This window comes from Miniopterus natalensis, chromosome 2 (assembly GCF_054644295.1).
Source record: "Miniopterus natalensis isolate mMinNat1 chromosome 2, mMinNat1.hap1, whole genome shotgun sequence".
NCBI lineage: Eukaryota > Metazoa > Chordata > Mammalia > Chiroptera > Miniopteridae > Miniopterus > Miniopterus natalensis.
In genome coordinates, this window is record NC_142082.1 from 23,044,626 (window position 1) to 23,062,900 (window position 18,275).

The 18,275-nt window shown below is 52.6% G+C and overlaps 1 protein-coding gene across 2 annotated transcripts; it reads right to left on the minus strand.

Annotated features, from left to right (window-relative positions):
- Positions 1 to 12,337: 12,337 nt before the first annotated feature.
- On the minus strand, positions 12,338 to 16,386 carry NKX6-3 (NK6 homeobox 3). 2 transcript variants are annotated; one of them, XM_087813820.1, is made up of 5 exons: positions 16,005 to 16,386; positions 15,629 to 15,630; positions 14,727 to 14,778; positions 13,967 to 14,136; positions 12,338 to 12,583 (listed from the first exon to the last, which is right to left on the minus strand). In XM_087813820.1, the coding sequence occupies exons 1-5, from the start codon at positions 16,384 to 16,386 to the stop codon at positions 12,338 to 12,340; spliced, it is 852 nt and encodes a 283-aa protein (XP_087669946.1). The 2 variants fall into 2 exon arrangements, with proteins under 2 accessions (XP_087669946.1, XP_016051120.2); XM_016195634.2 differs by lacking the exons at positions 14,727 to 14,778; positions 15,629 to 15,630.
- Positions 16,387 to 18,275: the final 1,889 nt, after the last annotated feature.

Below are 18,275 nucleotides of genomic sequence, written 5' to 3' on the forward strand. Positions count from 1 at the left end.
GTTTGATGTGTGGTGGTGGGAAGTGCTCCACAGAACCCTGAGTACCCAGACCAGACCAGTGACAAGTCCTCAGGCACCGTCCTATGTCAGCCCCTCGCAGCAGCACCCTACCAGTGGTGGGACTATAAATCCAGCCATTTGCTTCTTGGAATTCACCAAAACCTCAGTGGTCAGGCACAGTGCTTCCCACAGTCCCCAATGCATGAGAGTCCCCCGTGTCTTAGGTCCCATCTGCCTGTTGTGCATCTAGGGTGACGAGACTCGGTTTCTCCAGCCACACTTGCCCCGTATAGCCCGGGCCACTGGGGCTGGGAGGGCAGCTGCATGCACACTGACTCTTGGACAGGTTAAGAGACGACCATCCAGCCATCCATCTTTCGTTGCACTAACACCCCCACTCCCCCCAGTCAATATGTCTCTCTCCGATGGGAAAGTTAATAAATTTTGCTCTAGATTAAAAGTATTGATCATTTCATTTGTAAACGATAAATAAAAAAGGGGAACTTTTCATTGCACCAGGAGTAGCGTCTGGTGTATTTTGCTGGTGGAATTGCGCTGGCTGTCGGGGGGTGGGCTTCTCATATGCATTCTGGCCGGCCAGCTGCATTGATTTCCTATTAGTCTCCCAGCACCACCCAGTAACACATCATTTCAGTACCGGCTATTAATGGTCTTTTGATAAATAATCACTTGTAAGTCAATAAATTTTTATTAAACAGTGTGGCTCTTTGATTTATTAAAATCCGACCGTGTTTGTCTGGGAGAAAAGGGATGCTGAATTGAAGTGGAGGTTTTCATACATCTTCCTGACGCCAAGCAGTCACCGCACACTCCAGAGAAAAACAATTGCATTTTAACAGAAACAAAACAGCCGAGTTTGGAACTTGGACCCAGGGAAACTTTATCTCCGTCAGTCTGAGGCTCACTCTACAGGGAGCAGTAGCAGGCCTGAGGGCTCCGTGTCAAGAACTTTGTGTTTGCTTCTGAGAGTGGTGAGGTCCCTGGGCTTGGCCCCTCCTCAGTTGCCTTCTGGGTAGCACAGACCCTCTCTGCAGCGAACAGGTCCACCGGTCAGCCCACCCTGGTGATGGCACCTTTGGCAAATAGACTTGAGATCCATGAGACAAGTGGGACTGCAGGACCTGTTAGCATCCTGACCAAAGTCACATCCTGTAGCAGGAAATGCCAAGGGATGGACTATGTTTTGTTGTGTGGAAATTTGGCTGTATGGATTATTTTGAGAAGTGAGCCAATAGCTGAAGATTGGAAATCTTTTTTGTGAGGTGGTCATTGGCATAAAATTGGCTGTAAAGGTTTTGGCACCTTTTCATTGAGACCAATATGGCCCCAAACATGAGTATAGAGTGGTCCAACCAGTGAATACAGAAGCAGAACTCCAGAGGGAAATCTGAGAAAGGGAAAAAAAACTTGGCTCTTAAAAGGTTTTTATTAAAACACACTAGTTGGCACTCCTTCTTCTTGTCCCTGCCCTTGTTCAGGCCACTGCTGACGACTTTCATATTTAGTGTGACAGGTGTTAACAGAAGGGCTTTTGAAGGGGAGACTGCTAGTAAATTCAGCTGAGGGGCTTTGATGTCCAACATTTCATGTTATTAAATGTTTAAATCACATTCTAAATGTTTTTAAAATTTAATGTTTTAGACCTGCTGCAAAGTGTATGTGCTGTTGCTTGGAGTCCCTTTCCTGTCCTGGTCTTGGGGGCGAAAGCTGCTGCATCAGGGGACCTCGAAGGGGAACAGGAAGCTGGAGAACAGAAAACAAAGTGTGACTGCCCAGCAGGTGAGTATTACGGGGGGGGGGGGGGGGGGGGCGGGCTTTCCCCAGAGTGGCCCATTCTGGCCCAGTGTGCAGGGAGCTGGGCAAGGACCAGCTTCTTTTCCATGGAGCTCTGAGGCTTGTGTCTCAGGCTTGAACCCCACCCCACTCAGGGTGGTGCAGCGGTGTGCTCAGGCAGGGAAGTCATAGGCCAGCACAGCTTTGTAAAACATGAGTCACATTAAGCAGATCTGCGCTTTACACATGCAAAATCCAAGCCAACTTTCAAGGCTAGCCTTTGTTAATTCTCTCACGTGACTTCCTTGCTCATGTTTTTTCTGCTTTGTTGTTAGGACTTTGGGGGGGAACTTGGAATCATTTTGGTTTCTTGCACTCCACGGGCTGGCTTCTGGTGATTTTGAGCCAAGTACATGAAAATATGCACTTGGGGTGCAGCCTTCATGATAGTTGGGGGTGGGAGGAGAGTGAAGTTGGCACGAAGGAGTTACAAGGGGCATTTCCACCATCATCCAGCAGGTACTTGCATCACCTGTAGGTATAACCAGGCTGCAGGAGGCCGAGGGAAAGTGGAGGTTGACAGGCTCTGTCTCCCTTGGGAGTAAGGATGGAGACCTGAAGCTTCCAGAAGAGGAAATTCTAGAGAGCTATAGCTATTTCCTTCTATTGACCACACGGCTCCCAAAATGCATTTTCATTGCATTTGAACCCCTCCACATATTGCAGACTCTGCTCCAAATGGCTGGAAATGAGGTCAGGAGGTTAGCTAGTGCCTTCACATCTGATCCCATCCAGAATTCTAGGCCAAGATGTTCCTTGGCTCACCTTGCTCCCTCCATCCTGTTTTCAGGGTCTGGACAGACACTTGCCTCCCTAACTTGAGGATTGGACTCTACAGAGTGGCTGTGGGAGGTGCCCAGTGTCTTGGGGTCCCCGGTTCCTGCTGTAGCTGCAGTGGGCTCGGGGAAGGGCTGCTTGCACTCAGATTGATCCACCAGCTGTGATTTGTCATTTCTCCAAGGCAGGCGCTGTTTTCTCTTGCTTCAGGAGGCCCCTTCGACACCTGCTTTATTTTTCTTCCTGCGCTGACGTGACGGGAGACAGGTGTTAAACTACTTAATCACTTTAAAATTGTTTTAATTTTCTGTTTTTTATTGATCTCTCCAGCACCAATTAATCAGCTCACTGGACCAGGCAGTTAGTACATTAAAAATTGTCAGGGAGGCCGTGCATCTTGCAAAATGTCTAAAAAATATTCGGCTAGCAAATTTCGTTTTTCTTTGGCATGCAACAGTCCTTGGCCCACAGGACTCCTACCTGAAAAGGGCCTCTATGTCTGGGGCTTGGGTTTGGGAAGAGACAGGGCACAGGCAGGACTCTGGCCAGAGGGGATACCTGTGGGGAGAAAACGGGAGCAGGTGCCCTTCTAGTCCCTGATTTGCCACCTTTCCTTCCACTTCTGTTCTCTGCATCCTGAACAACGTTGGGTCTCCTTTCCCCAGGAGTGTTGGGAATTTTGGAGGAAGGGTGTGCTTGCTCTGGATGTTTGCCCTGCCCCCACGAGGGCAGGACTTCGCAGGCTGTCACTGCCCTCATGCCCACAGCCAGATTTCCTCTCCCTGGACCCTGGCACCTTTGACTTATCCTTCTGACGCTGCAGAGCCACCTCCCTGGGTCAGCGGCCTGCTCAACCTCGTAGCTGCTGGCAGGTGGCTGGGTGCCATACTGCCTCATCCCTGACACCTGAGTGATGATCCCGAAGCCCTTCCATGGAAGGTTCTGGGCCATGCCATCCCCACAGTCACCCAGTTCTGTGCTGCTGTTATCACTACTCTTGAAAATTATTTATTAACTTCTTGGCTGTACTTTCTGAATGAACTAAAATGTGGACAGAATAACCGGGGGCTTCCATATCATTTCACGGGGACAGAAATTTGTTTCCCAATTGTCTCATTTTTGCCTAATTTTCTATCCCTTTCCAAAAGCACGCCCCTTATTTTTTTTGTAGCAAATTAAATATCAAGTAGCCTGTCTGCCTGGCCTGAGTAGTCTGTTCCTTTCCAGTGGGGACCAACCTCCTCAAACATCTCCCGCCCACCTTGCCCCTCTTGGTTCAGCGCCCAGCCGCCAGCATGACCGAGGGGAAGCGCCTTTTCGCCTTCCCCCAGCGCCACCGGGGTTCACACGGGTTTCCCCAGAGGCCTCAGGCACAGGCTCTAAAGTCAGGGCCTGGAGTGTGGGAAGCGGGGGGGGGGGGGGGGGGGGGGGGCAGCCCCTGCACTCAGGCCAGACTCACCCGCCCCCAGCCCCACCCGCTCTGTATTAATTGGTATTTGATTGGGCTAGGACGTATAATCTGGTATTGATTTTCTCTCTGGACGCCACAGCTTTATTTGCTCACATCTGCCGTGTGTTTAATTGGTGCTTTGCTCTGGAAACGGGAGATCTTATCGGCCCGTTGGGTTTCTTTTCCTGAGACACGCAGGCACGCACACACCCTCACCGAGTTCTCCAGCCCTGCCCTGCCTCTCCCCGACCCTCCCGCCCGGAGGCATTTCTGCTGGGTGGAGGGGGGAGCGTGACTCAGAAAGGCGTTCTCAGAGTCTTCCGGTCTTTGCACTTGACCGAAGTACGGTGGCTGCCCTCCTGGTGTGTGGCTGTGGAGTCAGACTGGGTCCAAATCCTCCACCTCCCTCTGACCTTGAAGCTAGCCTCTTGAATTTTTTGGCATTGCAGTGACTTCTTCATCTGAGAAAAAAGGCAGAATGCTTGCTTTGTAGGATTTTTAGAGAATGTCTGGCAGTCATCACACACCATGCCCAGCAGTTAGCAGGTGCTCAGTAAACAGCTCTTTGGTCAGTAACGTTGTCCCCTTTGGCCTGTGCGGCTCCGTGCACTGCCTGCCTGGTATGAGAGATCATGGCTCATAGCTACGTGCACCGGAACGGAAAGGGTCTCCCATCACCTTTGTGTGACCTGGTGGGGTGGGGGAGCATGCCTCCCTGGGGCTCAGGGTCCAGTGAGAATCTCTGACCTGAGGCACTGCTCCTGTCCTCTCCCTGCTCTAGGGAACTCCTCTCAGCAGGGCCTCTCTGTCACCTGACACCCCATCCCCAGCACAGCACCAGACCTGCACCTGTGGTACTTTTCTCTCCTCTGGCTGTGGCTCTATCTTTGGGCTGGTCTGCCCTAGGCTTTCTGTAGCAAAGGGGAGATGTAAAGGCCAGAGGTAAACACTAATTTCCTATTGACACAACATTAATTCTCTTGCTTGGACAGGTGAATGTGCTTTCACTCACTTTACCAAGATTAATGATATTTGTTTGCCTGCAGAGAGAGGCCTAATGAGGGGCTTTTGAATGCATGCCCTCTGGGTCGGCTTCGGGGAAAGGCGCAGCAAATGGTCTACATGCAGGAGGACTGACCTCCTCCAACGACTTCCAACATCATTGTCCCTACTCAGGTGCAGGCGCCTTCCCCCTGGAACAAACAGGAGGAAACAAATATTTAAAAGAATGTGAGCTATTTGTGTCTTGTCCCAGCTATTACTGACAAGGACACCTCAGCAAACCTGCACACTGGGGTCTGGAGGTGAGCTCCTGCCTGTCGGGGTCTTTGTGCCATTTGCACCCAAGGTTGTTGCCAAAGAAAAGGTCAGTCTTTGGTTCAATGTTCTAAAGAATGACAAAAAGTATTAAAGGTGAGCAGCCAGGGCTTCTGAGATGGGACACTGGCAGAGGAGCACTGGGGCAAGTGAGGATGCCCCAGGCAAGACTTTCGGGTAGGAGACTCCTGGGCCTGTAAGTGATGTGGTAACAAGATTGGCTCTGAATAGCTCCTGCTTTGTGACTCTGTATGTTCACCACAGCTTAAATGGCAAGAAGGAGCCAACTCCTACTGCAGACTCTTCTCAGAACAGCACAGGCAGGTGGTAGAGGTGCCAGGAGTGGAGTCACTCCCGTCCAAGGCTCTTCCAAAGCCTTGGACTGTCATGGTCTCCTGAGGCTTTCCTCACCCCTGGGGTTGAGATGGACAGTCCAGACCATCTCCTCTAAGGCAGCCCGAGTCCGCAAACCCTCCAAGGAACGGCAGGGTTATTCTGCAGGAGAGCCGGGTGATACTCATACCAAGAATTTGACCAAGATTCAGAACTAATAAACACTAAGGACGGGAGGAATAGTTTAATCCAGTCCCTTTCTGTCACAAAGGTGGGCCACTATAACCTGGCCATCTGAGCTGAGTGAAGAGCTGGGGAGTGAAGAGAGAGAAAGGGTAGGACCCAGCTCTCAGGTCATGGTTGCAAGGGAAGAAATGGGAAATTGTAACCCAGGGCAGCCCCCTTCCCCATATGTCCCTATGTTGTGGGCTCCCTGGCAATACCAGCCTATAAGCAAGCAACAGGGGTGTTTGTTTTTAACTATTAGTTAAAATATATATATATATATATATATGCATATATGTGTGTGTGTGTGTGTATATATATATATATATTTTTTTTTACTTTATTCATGTTCTTTTTGTTATGAAGTATAGAAACCCAACTCAATCAGACTCAAGACAAAAAGGTATACTGTTTCCTGGAAAGGCTGGGGTAGATGAGGCCTGGCTGAGTTTGGGCCTGAAACAGTGATACCAATTCAATCCTGCTCTCCCTCCCTCTCTCAGATCTATTTTTCTCCCCACTGGCTTCCTTCTCTGGCAGGGTGCCCCTCTCAGAGGTAAGACGGCTACAGCAGCCAAAAAGAGCTCCAGGTAGAAAGGTAAGGGAGGTGCTACTGAGAACAACCTGGGTCCTTGGCTCATTGGCTAGAATTGAGCCTGGGCCCATCCCTGAACTAATCCATCACATGAACAGAGAGGTGGCATTCACCGGTTGGCCTAGGACTGTGTCACTCATCTAAACCTAGATTTGGGGCTGGGGTCAGCCTGCCTACACTAGATCAATCAAACATGGCAGGAGGGTTGTCTCTCCTTAGAAAAATCCAGGGGGCATTACCAGAAGAAGGCAAGGATCAGTGCCAGGCAAGCCCAGACCACAGAAGCACGCTGTACCCTTTTACTGTTCTCAGGGTAGAAGCTGCCATTCACTGAGCCATGCACTGCTCTGGACAGTTATCCTGCAGCTTGGGTACAGAGTCCTCTGCCCTGGCAGTTTCCCAACTTGGCATGTGATGGTTCCAGCCACAGCAGAGCTATAAGCCCAATGTTGCTTTCTTTTCCAGGACATAGCAGCAGTGCTTTAGCAAATTCCTTAGAACAGGATCTCTCCCAAGATCCTGAGGAGGTGTGATTATGTTAGACCTTCCCACAAGTGTTCTGTACATGGGGTCGATGCCAAGTGGCATGGGAAACTTCAAGAAGACCCTTTGCAGCTTTATTCCACCCCTGCCACCTGCCTTCCCTGACTTTTCGAATCTTTGTCACCTGGTAAAGAAGGAAAAGCTATAGAACTCAGTGGAGGTCTTTATGAACAACTCCAGGATTTAAATTGAATTGGGCTTCTAAAGTCACTGTTTGGCAAATTTGTCCACTCCCAGAGCTCTAAGCCTCTGGTTAACTAGGCACATTCCAGGGCCACACCTTGCCCAATGGAATCAGAATAGTTGGGAGGGGCCCTGGGAATCTGCATGTCTAAGTCCTGTCCTCAAGCAAGCTTGGGAACTGCCTAAATGAGCGTCTCTGGCTGTGGCATGTCTGCTCCACCCAGGGACACTGACAGTCAATTACAAAGCAGCAGAAACCACAGGGAGAAAACGGTGTTTGCTGCAATTGTGCACTACAACTCATTGATCAGTGTGTCTTTGACTGGAGAACTTCATCTGGTCCTCTTGTGCCCTCTGTAGTTTTCAGGTCTTCATCCACCTGGGGAGTAGACACAGCCCTGGCCTTGGAGTTGGAAGACAAGGAGTTTGACCTTGGATAAGTGTCCTTGGCACTCCAAGCTTCCATTTCCTCTTATGCAAACTGGGGATAAAACCGATGACCAGTCTGCCTGAGAAACAAATGGAATAATGTACGTGGAAGTAGACAGAATGTCATAGTGAGCACAGTATTGTTTCACATGGGGATTCGGTCACTGCTTTTCACTCAAACTCCATAATTTCTAAATTTCAGGTGGTGTTGACAGTGATTCTTACTGGTGAAAGTTGCCTTCATTCTAGCGTTCCTTATATGTTAAAGGATGTCATGCTTTCGATGAGATGTGGTATTGCGTGGGTCACTTGTGAATTGCATTTTTGTTAAGATACATTGCCATTAATTAAATTCTCTCTCCTTAACGGCTGCCTGCTGTGGGTTCTCTGCTCCCTGTGAAGACTTTCCTTATGGCACTAACAGCACTGCGTTCCCTTCCTTTCTTGTTGGCCTGTCTCCGTCTAGACTCTGAGCACAAGGGGGCCAAGGAGCTTGTTCTGTGTCTGTATCCCCAGCAACGAGCACAGTGCCAGTCAAAAGGCAGACCTCCCATTTGATTGCATGCATTTTAATTTATAGGACATATAATCCTAATTTTCTTTTTAAACAGTTCACAGCCCAGACTTACTTCATTTTTATTTTATTTATTTTTTTAATCCTCACCCCAGGATATTTTTTCTATTGCTTTTCAGAGAGAGTGGAAGAGAGAGAGAGGGAGAGAAACACTGATGTGAGAGACACGTCTATTGGTTGCTCCCGCATGCTCCCTGACTGGGGCCGGGGATTGAGTCTGCAACCGAGGTACATGCCCGTGGCTGGAATTGAACCCAGGACCCTTCAGTCCACAGGCCGACATTCTAACCACTGAGCCAAACCAGCTACGGCCCCAGACATGCTTCATATGGCCCTTTTCTATTTCCTCTTTTATGGTGGTTAAGAGTGGAAGCTCCAGCCCTGGCTGGTGTGGCTCAGTAGTTAGAGCGTTCTCCCAAGGACTGAAGGGTCCTGGATTCAGTTTCAGCCAAGGGCACGCACTTCAGTTGCAGGCTCGATCCCCAGCCCCAGTCAGGGCACGTGTGGGGGGCAACCAATCAACGTGTATCTCCCACATTGATGTTTCTCTCTCTCTTCCTCTCTCTAAAATCAATTAAAAAAAAAAAAGAGTGGAAGCTCCAGTCAGTTGGACTGGGGTTAAACTGTGTGGCCTAAGGCAAGTTACTTAGCTTCTCTGTGTCACACTGTCCTTGGCTATAATATGGGTATAATAATAGTGCTTATTTTGTGTGGGGGGTTTTTGAAAATTAAATGAGCTAAGTCAAGTCCCTGGAACATTAGCAGGAAGTAACAGCAGGAGCAATGGTAGATATGGTCACTGCATAGCAGTGTGGTGAGAGGACAGAGCATGGACTGTGAAATTGAGCAGAATCACTAATGACTATCCCTGAACCTGGGGTACATCTGTTAATTTCTCTGCCTCAGCTTCTTCATCTGGAAAATGGGGCTCTTAAATTGTACATAGCTATTGGAAAACAAATGAGTGGGTGAGCATAGAATATTTGGGAGTCCCTTTTTAAGAAAGTGCCAGAGTCTTCCTTGGCATCCTAACCTGAACCAGGTGGATCCTGTTAGAGCTCTGGGCCCTGGGGACAAGGTGACCATAGGAACTACCTTAGCCTCGTTCCCATGACCTCTGCCTCCCGAACAATGGAAATCCTTTCCCCTGCAGGTTTCTCCATAAACTCCCAACCCAGTCCCTGACCAAGCTGAAATGATGTGGTCCACCAATCCGAGCAGCAGATTTTTGATTTAGCACTATGCTGTTTATCTGAGTGTCATCAGGCATGGATTGTTCCAAGCAAAATAGTTTCCCAGTGAAAATCCTTCTGAAATATGCTCTTCTGGCCATCTTACGCAGAAGGCAAAGGATACAGTTTAATATTTCTGAAGGTTCTGGGGCATTGTTATAAACATGAACCACAGTGTTGTCCTTGAAGATCTCTGACCTAAGCTGGGTTTTCAGTCCTGCTACCGAATGCCCACAGACAGCTGTGCTTCTGAAGTGCCTCTTGCTGCTTGCTGCGTGCTGTTAACAGTTGCTTCCCTGTGCCTTGGCTCTGGGCCTCTCTGAATCTAGTCTTGTACCTGAGGCAGCATCGGCTTTGCCTGGGAAAGCAGTGTGTGTGTGCCCTGTGGCAGCTATTTTCTTGTCCTCAGAGACTTTTTTGCCCTCACCATCAGGTCCCACAAATGCAAGGAATCTACTTACACTCATTTATAACTGTCTGGAAATATTTTACTGAACACCTGACTTGGGCCAGGCTCTGTGCTCTGAGAAGGAGAGTGTTATCCGGACACATTCACACAGTCATACCCACTCGATCTTCTCACACCGCTGTGTGCATACAACCTGCTGGGCCTCTTGCTAAAATGCAGCTTCTGATTCCAGGGGTCTCAGATGGGGCCTGAGTGTCTGCATTTCTAACAAGTTCCCAGGTGAGGCCACTGTTGCTGGAGCTGCTGGTCCATGTGGTGGAATACCAAGGCTTTAGCAGGACATACACGCCCAAATGGTTTTAGGGGCCAGGGGGGTGACTTAATGTGCAGAATCCAGGCACATGGAAGTATCAGGGAAATGCTGGGGATGGCTTGCTGGACCAGGATGTAGCCATTCTGCACCTGTGTGATGCTGCCATTTCCTACCTCCCCCCATCCTGCTGGGGACATGCGCCAGGTCCTAACACTGGAAGGCACAAATGTGAGGGCGGTGGGATGTGGCAGGAGCCGTGCCTGTCTGTTGGATGGAGCCTACTAGGCTGCCTGTCAGAGCAGGACTCGATGGCTGTTGGGAGCACAGGACGTAATTTCTTTCCTACTTCCTAGGTTTCTTGTGGGGTCAAGTGGGATAATCATGGGAGAAATTAGTAGGTGTTCAATTAATGTTAGTACTTTTATTTCCTCCCCCATTCTGTTTTCCGTGGGTACCTAGTTCCCCAAACAGATAATTTCCCCCACTAGGCTATGAATTCCTGGAGGTCAGGGACCCCAATAAACTCTTCTCAGGTTTCTCAGCACCTGTGACAGTACCTGGCATATTCCCATGAGATTTAAGTTGACCAATGTCATGTAAAGCTTCAGGACTCCCAGAGCACTGATATTCCCCCTGGGAGCGGAGGCCTGTCCTCAGGGAGGGCCCCTCCCAGCTAGCATGCCTGGGACTTCATAGCCAGGTTCACAGAAGCACGAGAGCCATGGGGAGGTTTCTGGGACTTTTATTTTTACTTTTTATTTATATATATATTTATTTATTTTAGAGAGAGAGGAAGAGAGAGAGAAAAACATCCATCAGTCAGTTGCCTCCTGCACGTGCCCTGACTGGGGATTGAACCCAAAACCTAGGTATGTACCTTGACTGCGAATTGAACCCACCACCTTCTGGCATAAGGGACAACGCTCCAACCAACCGAGCCACACTGGCCAGGGCTTTACTCTTTATTTTTTAAAAGCCAGTAAAGTTGGGCAAACACTCGGTCCCTTTCCGGCTGCATTCATCTGGCCAGCCCCACCCACCTCCCCAGCCCTCCTACCTGCCAGTACCTCCAAACACCTGGGATGAAAAACATCACCCTGCTGGCGGGTGCCCCCCACAGCATCAGCCCCAGTGCCAGGCTGCAGGGCGTCCAAGGAGAGGAGGGGCTGTGGTCCCATGCATCCGGGGTGCAGCCCTTCCCTGCAGAGGCCCCTCCCTTCCTGCATGGGCGCCACAGCTGGAGGAGCAGGGAATTCCGAGGTTCCTTCCAGCCCTGCTGCCCCTCTCTCTCTGGGGGTCCTCGAATCAACACCCAGGAAAGCCCAGGTCAGTGGCTGGGTGCAGCGTGGGCCGCTAGGATTCTCTCATCTTTTCTCTGCCTCTGCCTGCAACCTCGGCCTTTCCCAGCAGTGGGAGCTTCTTGTCCCTTCCTGTCTGGGGGAATCTCCATCGAGGGCAAAGAGGAGAAGAGGCCACGAGGACTTGTTCCCTCCAGGAGTTTGGGTGTCACCGGTATTTCTTCTTTGCTGGGACCACCTCCCCTCCCTGAGGTGGCTTTCCTCCAGCCTGGGTTTTGTATTTGGCTCTGGTCCCCCAGTACCATCCTTCCCATGCCAAGGTCTGAGGAGGTACCACCCTGGCCACGCCGTCGCTCCTTCCGCGGTCAGCCGTGGGCCCAGATCCTGGTTTCCCACCTCCCGGGGCAGAAGGGAGCCCCTTGCCCAGGCCAGCTGCCTCCCTGGGAGAAGCCCCCAGCTGGATCTCAGCGGTATGTCTGGGACCCCCCAGTTTCCTGGTTGCAGAGCCTGGTCATTACCTTCCTGTGCACTTGGGAATCTGCAGAGCTGGCGGGGCGAGGCCCGGGCGCCCAGAGATGCAAGATGCCAGGGAGGGTGTCAAGTCTCAGGACTAGCTCGTGGCTCCCTCGCTCCTTCCTGCCTTAGCCGCGAGGTCTCCTCCACCACCATTTCCGTCCCCTCCGCCTCCTCCCTCCCCACCTCCCCCTCCTCCCCCTCCTCCTCCCCGCAGTCCCGCGGGTTGGCGGGCGCCGCGGCCCCTGCGGGCCGGAGGGAGCCGCGCGGCGGGTGGGCGGAGCTGCGGCCGTCAGACGCTGTGCGCGCCCAGGCTGAGCACCGAGAAGGCGGCGCGGTGCTTGCGCAGCAGCAGCCGGATCTTCTCGTCGTCCGAGTCGGGGTCCAGCGGCTTGTTGTACTCGTCGTCCTCGTTCTCCGAGGCGGCGCGCTCCCCGCCCGCGCCCGCGCCCGCGCCGCCCGGGGCCCGGGGCGTGGAGGACGAGGGCTCCAGCGCGCTCTTCTTCCGCCACTTGGTCCTCCGGTTCTGGAACCACACCTGGGGTGAGGGAGACGGGTCACGCGCGCGGCACGCAGCGCTCCGAGGCGGGCTCCCTCGGTGCAAGTACACCAGGTGCTTTTTCTACAGTAAATAAATGGCTCAGTAACAGAGGAGGCTGTGACAGTCACACTGCTTTTAGGGAGGGGGGGCAAGGAAAACATAAATGCGAGTGCAGCAGCCCTTTCTGAGCCGGAGCCCTCCCCGGGGCCTGCGCTCCTTCTGCTTCGCCACCTTGGCGCCTGCGTGGGAGATGCTGGGATGCCCAGGGTGGGGAGGCATCAGCCCGGGTGAGGGCGCGTCAGCAGGTGCTCAAGAGTCACCTCTTCTTTTAGCCCCACGGTCCCTCACTGAACTTCATAAAAATTTCCCCTTAATTATAAAAACAATATATTCTCAAATGCTTGGGATAGTTGAAGAGTACAGAAAAGTACCTAAAGCAGAAAAATATGTAAGAGAGCGATATGGTTTCCTTCCACTTAGATTTGGCAGCTTCTCTCCAGCAGTTAATAGTGGGCTGACCAGGAGGCTGCAGGGCCCTGAACAGAGCCCAGACCCGAGTCCCAACCTCCCCCTGTGCTTCCCTTTAGGCTTAAACCTGTTGCCATGTCACAGAGGTGGGCAGTTCCAGCATAGCTCAAAGCTTTCTTCTTTGGTGCCCCACAGCCAAAATCTCTCGAGAGAGATGTAGCATCAAAGTTGCCAAAGTTGACCCCAGGAGCCTGAGGAGGCAAAAGCCCGGTTGCTGATTTCAGGCTCCGTGGTGTGTAGGGGCGTGACAGTGACCCCTGCATGTGTCTTCTAGGCTTCCTACATCTGGTATCCCATCCAAACTTTACCAAACTTTAAAGTTGGGTATTCCAAGGCTGTCTTCCTCGGCCAGCTAATAGGACAAGCCTGAATCCAGTCCTACCCTGGCCTGGAGGCTGACCCCTGATCTGGGTCAGAGGCTGCCATCAGCTCTTGAAATTTCTGGCCTAGACTGTTCAGAGGAGAAAGCGTGAGCCTGGAGTCCCACAGATCTGGGTTCGACTCCCAACTCTGCACTTACCATCCCAGTGACCGTGAGTGAGGCTCAGCTGAGATGGATTTTTCGTCTGTAAAAGGGGTAATGACACGCATCTCAAGGTTGCTGTGAGGCTTAAATGAGATGCTACAAATGAGACTTTCAACATTGGGCTCATTCTCGACAGCCATTTTTTGGCGAAGGGAATTATCACAATCTCTAGGGTTGGGTGGCAAGCAGCGCCCAGATAGCAGGAGGCCTTTCACTGAGAGCTGGGAGCTGCTGGGAGAGCAAAGGCTGCCTCTCCCCCACGTGGTGGCATCCTGTCCTTCAGGCTCCTCGCTGCCAGGCGGACACCTTCTTCCAAACACACTCACCTTGACCTGAGACTCTGTCATTCCCAGTGAGTAAGCCAGCCTTGCCCTCTCAGGGCCTGCCAAGTACTTGGTCTGTTCGAAGGTTTTCTCCAGGGCAAAGATCTGGTGCCCCGTGAAGGTGGGCCGAGTGTGCTTTTTCTTGTGGAGACTGTCGCTCAGGGGGTCCGGGGCTGGCAGGAGAAAGGACAAGTGTGGTTAGCAGGATGAATGGGATGCCAGCCCTGCCCTGCCTCTCCCCCAGGTTGAGCTCCCTCCTACAGAGAAGCCACTGAGGTTGGGGGGTGGTCATAACACTTCTCACATAAGCAGCATTCCTGACATTCTGATAATAGTGACTTTGACCTCTGCCATGTCTGGGTGGACAGACACCTGTTCAAAAGCCACCTGCTTCAGGTTACAGCTATCTAGAGACAGAGGGAACTGAGGGCCCGGCCTGGACCTTGCCTCTTTGTGTGATGTTCTAACTCAGCTGTGCTGCCTTCCCCCACCAGGGCAAGAGGAGTTTCAAGAAATGGGTTAGGCATGTGCTACCAACAATCAGGGCCCAAGGGGACTGAGAATTCCTCCCCTCCTAACTTCCTTGTTTAGGGATCCCATTTTCCAGGTCCCCAGAATGCAGAGCTTTAAGCCCCAAGTTACTGCTGTCCCCTGTTCCCAGGCCTGGGAGTCATCCACACTGAAGAGTATGGACACAGAAGCAGCCTGTTAGGAAGGAGCTGGGCCAGAGGGCTGTGGGGCTCAGGGTAAGCAGAATGCCCACCTGTCAGGCCTTGTTCAGTGCAGCGTGATGGCCCGTGTCCTGCCTCCTCATGCTACAGGTGAGGAAACTGAGGCACAGAAAGGGGAAGAAACCTCCCTAGAAAGGTCCTCTTCAATACTCTTTCTTTGTTAATTCAACCACTGACTTTCTTAGATGTTTTCCTGTGTGTGGATGTGCTCCAGGGTTGAAGAGCAGAAGTGTGGAAAAGGCATGTGTTTGGCATGGGAAGGAAGATGGAAGTGAGAGGGAGAGACTGCTTGAGGCCTAAAGCACCCCCAAACCAGGTTATAAAAATAGGTTCCAAGAGCTGGGGTCTTCAACCCCAGGGAACTTGCTGTGTTTCAGGTTGAGTGAGGGGTGGGCTGCCAGGCATTGTGACCATCTGGAGCAGTGCAGCCGAGGGGAGGCAGCTGTGCCTCGGGTTTCCTCGGCTGGCCCTAGGAAACCTTGCTGTGGGAAGCCCCATGTTCAGCCAGCAGTGGAGGCTGCCTCTGTCCCTGGCCCTGCCTGATGTAGGCAGGGCCTTCGTAGCACAGGGATGGCTCTGGCAGCCACTGTCACTCTCCCTGCCTCCCAGGGGAGCCTCACCCGTCTGTGCATGTCCTGCCCCCTCCTCCAGCCCCTGACTAGCATCATGTGCCAGTTCTCTGAAAACAGGTTTGAGGGTGGGTAGGGTGAGGACAGCCCCACCACAGCTACAGCCAAGTCTGAGCTGGCTCAGCAGCTACTCCTGAGGGCTGGGCCATTGTCACTGCTACTATTAACATAAGCCTTGAGGAGGATGGTAGGAAACAAGCCCCCTAGATCACAGGTGGGACTGCAATGGGGTCAGTGTGCACCCTGTGTCCCTGCATGGTGCCAGGGCATGCATGGGCTCTCTGGGAAGCTGATGCTGTGGCAACTTCTCACTGGGGACAGCATTTGCCTGCTGTGGATGAAGAAGTGGTGACATGGTTTCTGGGTTTCTGAGCTGCCAGCTGCACCAGGTGGGTGAGGGCTCTGTGGTCTTCCCCGGACCTTGAGACACCCAGGTTCCTAGGGGGACAGCTGGTAAGGGGTGGGGAGCGGGGGTGCAGACACCCTGTCCAAGCAAGATGGGGTGGGATGTGGAGGGGAGAATCGTGCCCCCACCCAGCTGAGAGACAGGTCCAGGTTCCTGAGCTTCTGAGTTGGGCTGTGATGGCGACTGAGGAGAGGTGGGCGGTGGGTGTGGGCCCCATGGTTGAGTGTCCCCTTAGGACACCTCCTCCTCCCCGATGCGGGGTTCCCTGTACTCACTGTTGCTGCACTGCCGCCCGCCTCGCCAGTCCTGGCCCGTGTCGGCCCAGCAGTTCCGGGTCCGGGTGGGATACTCGTTCCCAGCCTTGGAAAAATTCCCCACCTGGGGGCCATAGTAGACCCCCTGGGAGCCCAGTCCGCCGAAGCCCGCCACGTGGGGGTAGCCGGAGAGCAGGCTGCTGTTCGGCGTGGCCACGGGCCTGCTCAGGATGTCCGTGATGCCGTGGGGGGTCCCGGCGGCCAGCTGGGGGCCCAGCCCTGGGGGGCTAAGCTTGTAGAAGGAGTTCTGCACCGAGTACTGGCACACGGGGGCCTTCATCTCCGAGAACTGAGCCAGCGGCGTGTTGTTCAGCAGGAACGTCCCTTGCAGGTTGGACTCCATGTTCCCCAGGTTAGGGTGAGGGAAGGCAGGAAGCCCGAATCCAGGCCCCTAAACCCCGAGACCCTGCGCTCTGGCCCAGAATCCCATGGCAGGTTTGGAGGATCAGAAGCAGCCTCGAGCCCCAACTGCCCTCCCACCTAAAGCATTGGCCCAGCCCCTGCCCAGGACTGGCACCCACGTCAGAGGCTCGGAAGTCAGGTGCTCCGGGACAGGTGAGAGGCCTTGCCCACAACCCTTCCCTCTCTCCCGGCCCGGCCTGGGGAAAGGCGGTTCCCCACGCCTCAGCTCAGACCCCTCCTCTGCCTCTGAGTCTGGGGACCCTTCATGAGAAGTTCTAAGTTCAGAGAAGCGACATTTCCCTGATAAAGATATGGCCCATTAGAATACAGAACAGGGACTGGCTGAGCCGCGCCAGCTGCCTTGCCATTGGTTGAAACCCACATGGGCTTCACATTGGCTTTTCCTAGACAAATTGCACTTTGAAAGATTGACTGTAAAATCAGCTAGGGTGTGTGTGTGTGTGTGTGTGTGTGTATGTGTGTGTGTGTGTGGAGAGAGAGAGCGCTCTGGAAGCTCTGTTCATTCTCAGAGGGTCCACCTGCTCCTGTTCCCCCAAGTCGAGCATCTAGGAAAGGTGCATGGGGGTCCTGGAGGCTCCTGAGGCAGCTGCTGGCAGTCAGTCACAGTTCCTGCAGCTGCTCCACTGAAGGCAAGGTGGCCCCGCTCAGGGGTCGCTGTCCCGAGGTGCTCGGTGAGGTCCCTGTGTGCAGATGCCCAAGCGTCTGTGGGAGTGTGCAGTCTGAGCATGGATGCCTGCTTCGCTCCTCCATGCTGGGATGGGTAAGTGGGGACCCTGGGCTTTGGGGAGGGGCAATGCAGATGCCTGTGACTGTCCTGAGAGCCTGGGAGTGGGGGCCTGCCAGGCAGACTGGGGAAGCTCTGCATATTCTGGGGGTGTGTGCTTCCTGCCTCTGCCTCTGGGCAGCCTTCCCTGATCCCCTCTGTCCTGTCTTCCTCCTCCACCGAGGAATCATTTGTGCCTCTGCTGGAGCAATTGCCATATTCTGTCTGGCGTGGCACTTGGGTTGGAAATCTTTGATGGTTGTTTATTCGGCAGTGGTTCCCTGCGCTGGGCACTTGGTTGGCGCTCAGTGAATTTTGATGGAGGAAACTAGATTAAATCACAGAGCACCCACATGCCTTTTTTTTTCCCTTAATGAATTTTTACAACACACAAAGCTTTTCTGGGGTCTCTCATTTTACAAACAGGGAGATAGCAGTTAATAACCTTGGATTATTTCTATATGGGGCAGCATCCTTTCTTGAAGTTTTTGCTTTTGTTTTTTAGTGGAAATCAGCATGATACTAGTCTAAACAGGAAAAATGACAGGAAAAAGAGTGACTACTAGACAGGTGGACTTCTGCCCCTCCTCTGCCTGGCAGTCCCAACGCCTCTCCTGAGCAGCTGTGAGCTCCTTGGCTCTCTCACCACCCCGTCGGTGTGCTTTGGCAAGTGGGAGACAAGTAGTGCCCTTTTGAGGAGCCCTTTTGCTGGCTTGGTTTCTCAGCTGGAGGCTGAGGGCCCAGGACTCAGGGCTAGCTCCCTCTCACTCGGAGCCGACTCCCCCCACGGCTGTCTGCTCGTGGTGAAATTGGTCTCCGAGCCATGCTCTCTGTAGTGTAAATTTAGTTTAATGCAAGAAAGACCTCACAAAGGCTGCGTGTGGAGATTGTTTTTCTAGAAGTTTGGATTAAAAGCTAGAAAAAAGGTTCTTATCCATCCGAGTTGGCTGCTATTTTGGGAAACTTAATTCTGAATTCCAGTGCATCGGCCCCCTCCCCCAGGCTACTGAACCTGTGCTTTTGCAAACCCTCTGGGCCATGTGGTT

Excerpts from the sequence above, each read along its gene's own strand:
- NKX6-3 (XM_087813820.1), bottom strand. The coding sequence starts at position 16,386 with ATGGAGTCCAACCTGCAAGGGACGTTCCTGCTGAACAACACGCCGCTG. Across the intron at positions 14,137-14,726 it reads CACTGAACAAGGCCTGACAG|CCCCGGACCCCCTGAGCGAC; the intron begins GTGGGCATTCTG and ends TTCTCCTGCCAG. Across the intron at positions 12,584-13,966 it reads TGACAGAGTCTCAGGTCAAG|GTGTGGTTCCAGAACCGGAG; the intron begins GTGAGTGTGTTT and ends CCCTCACCCCAG.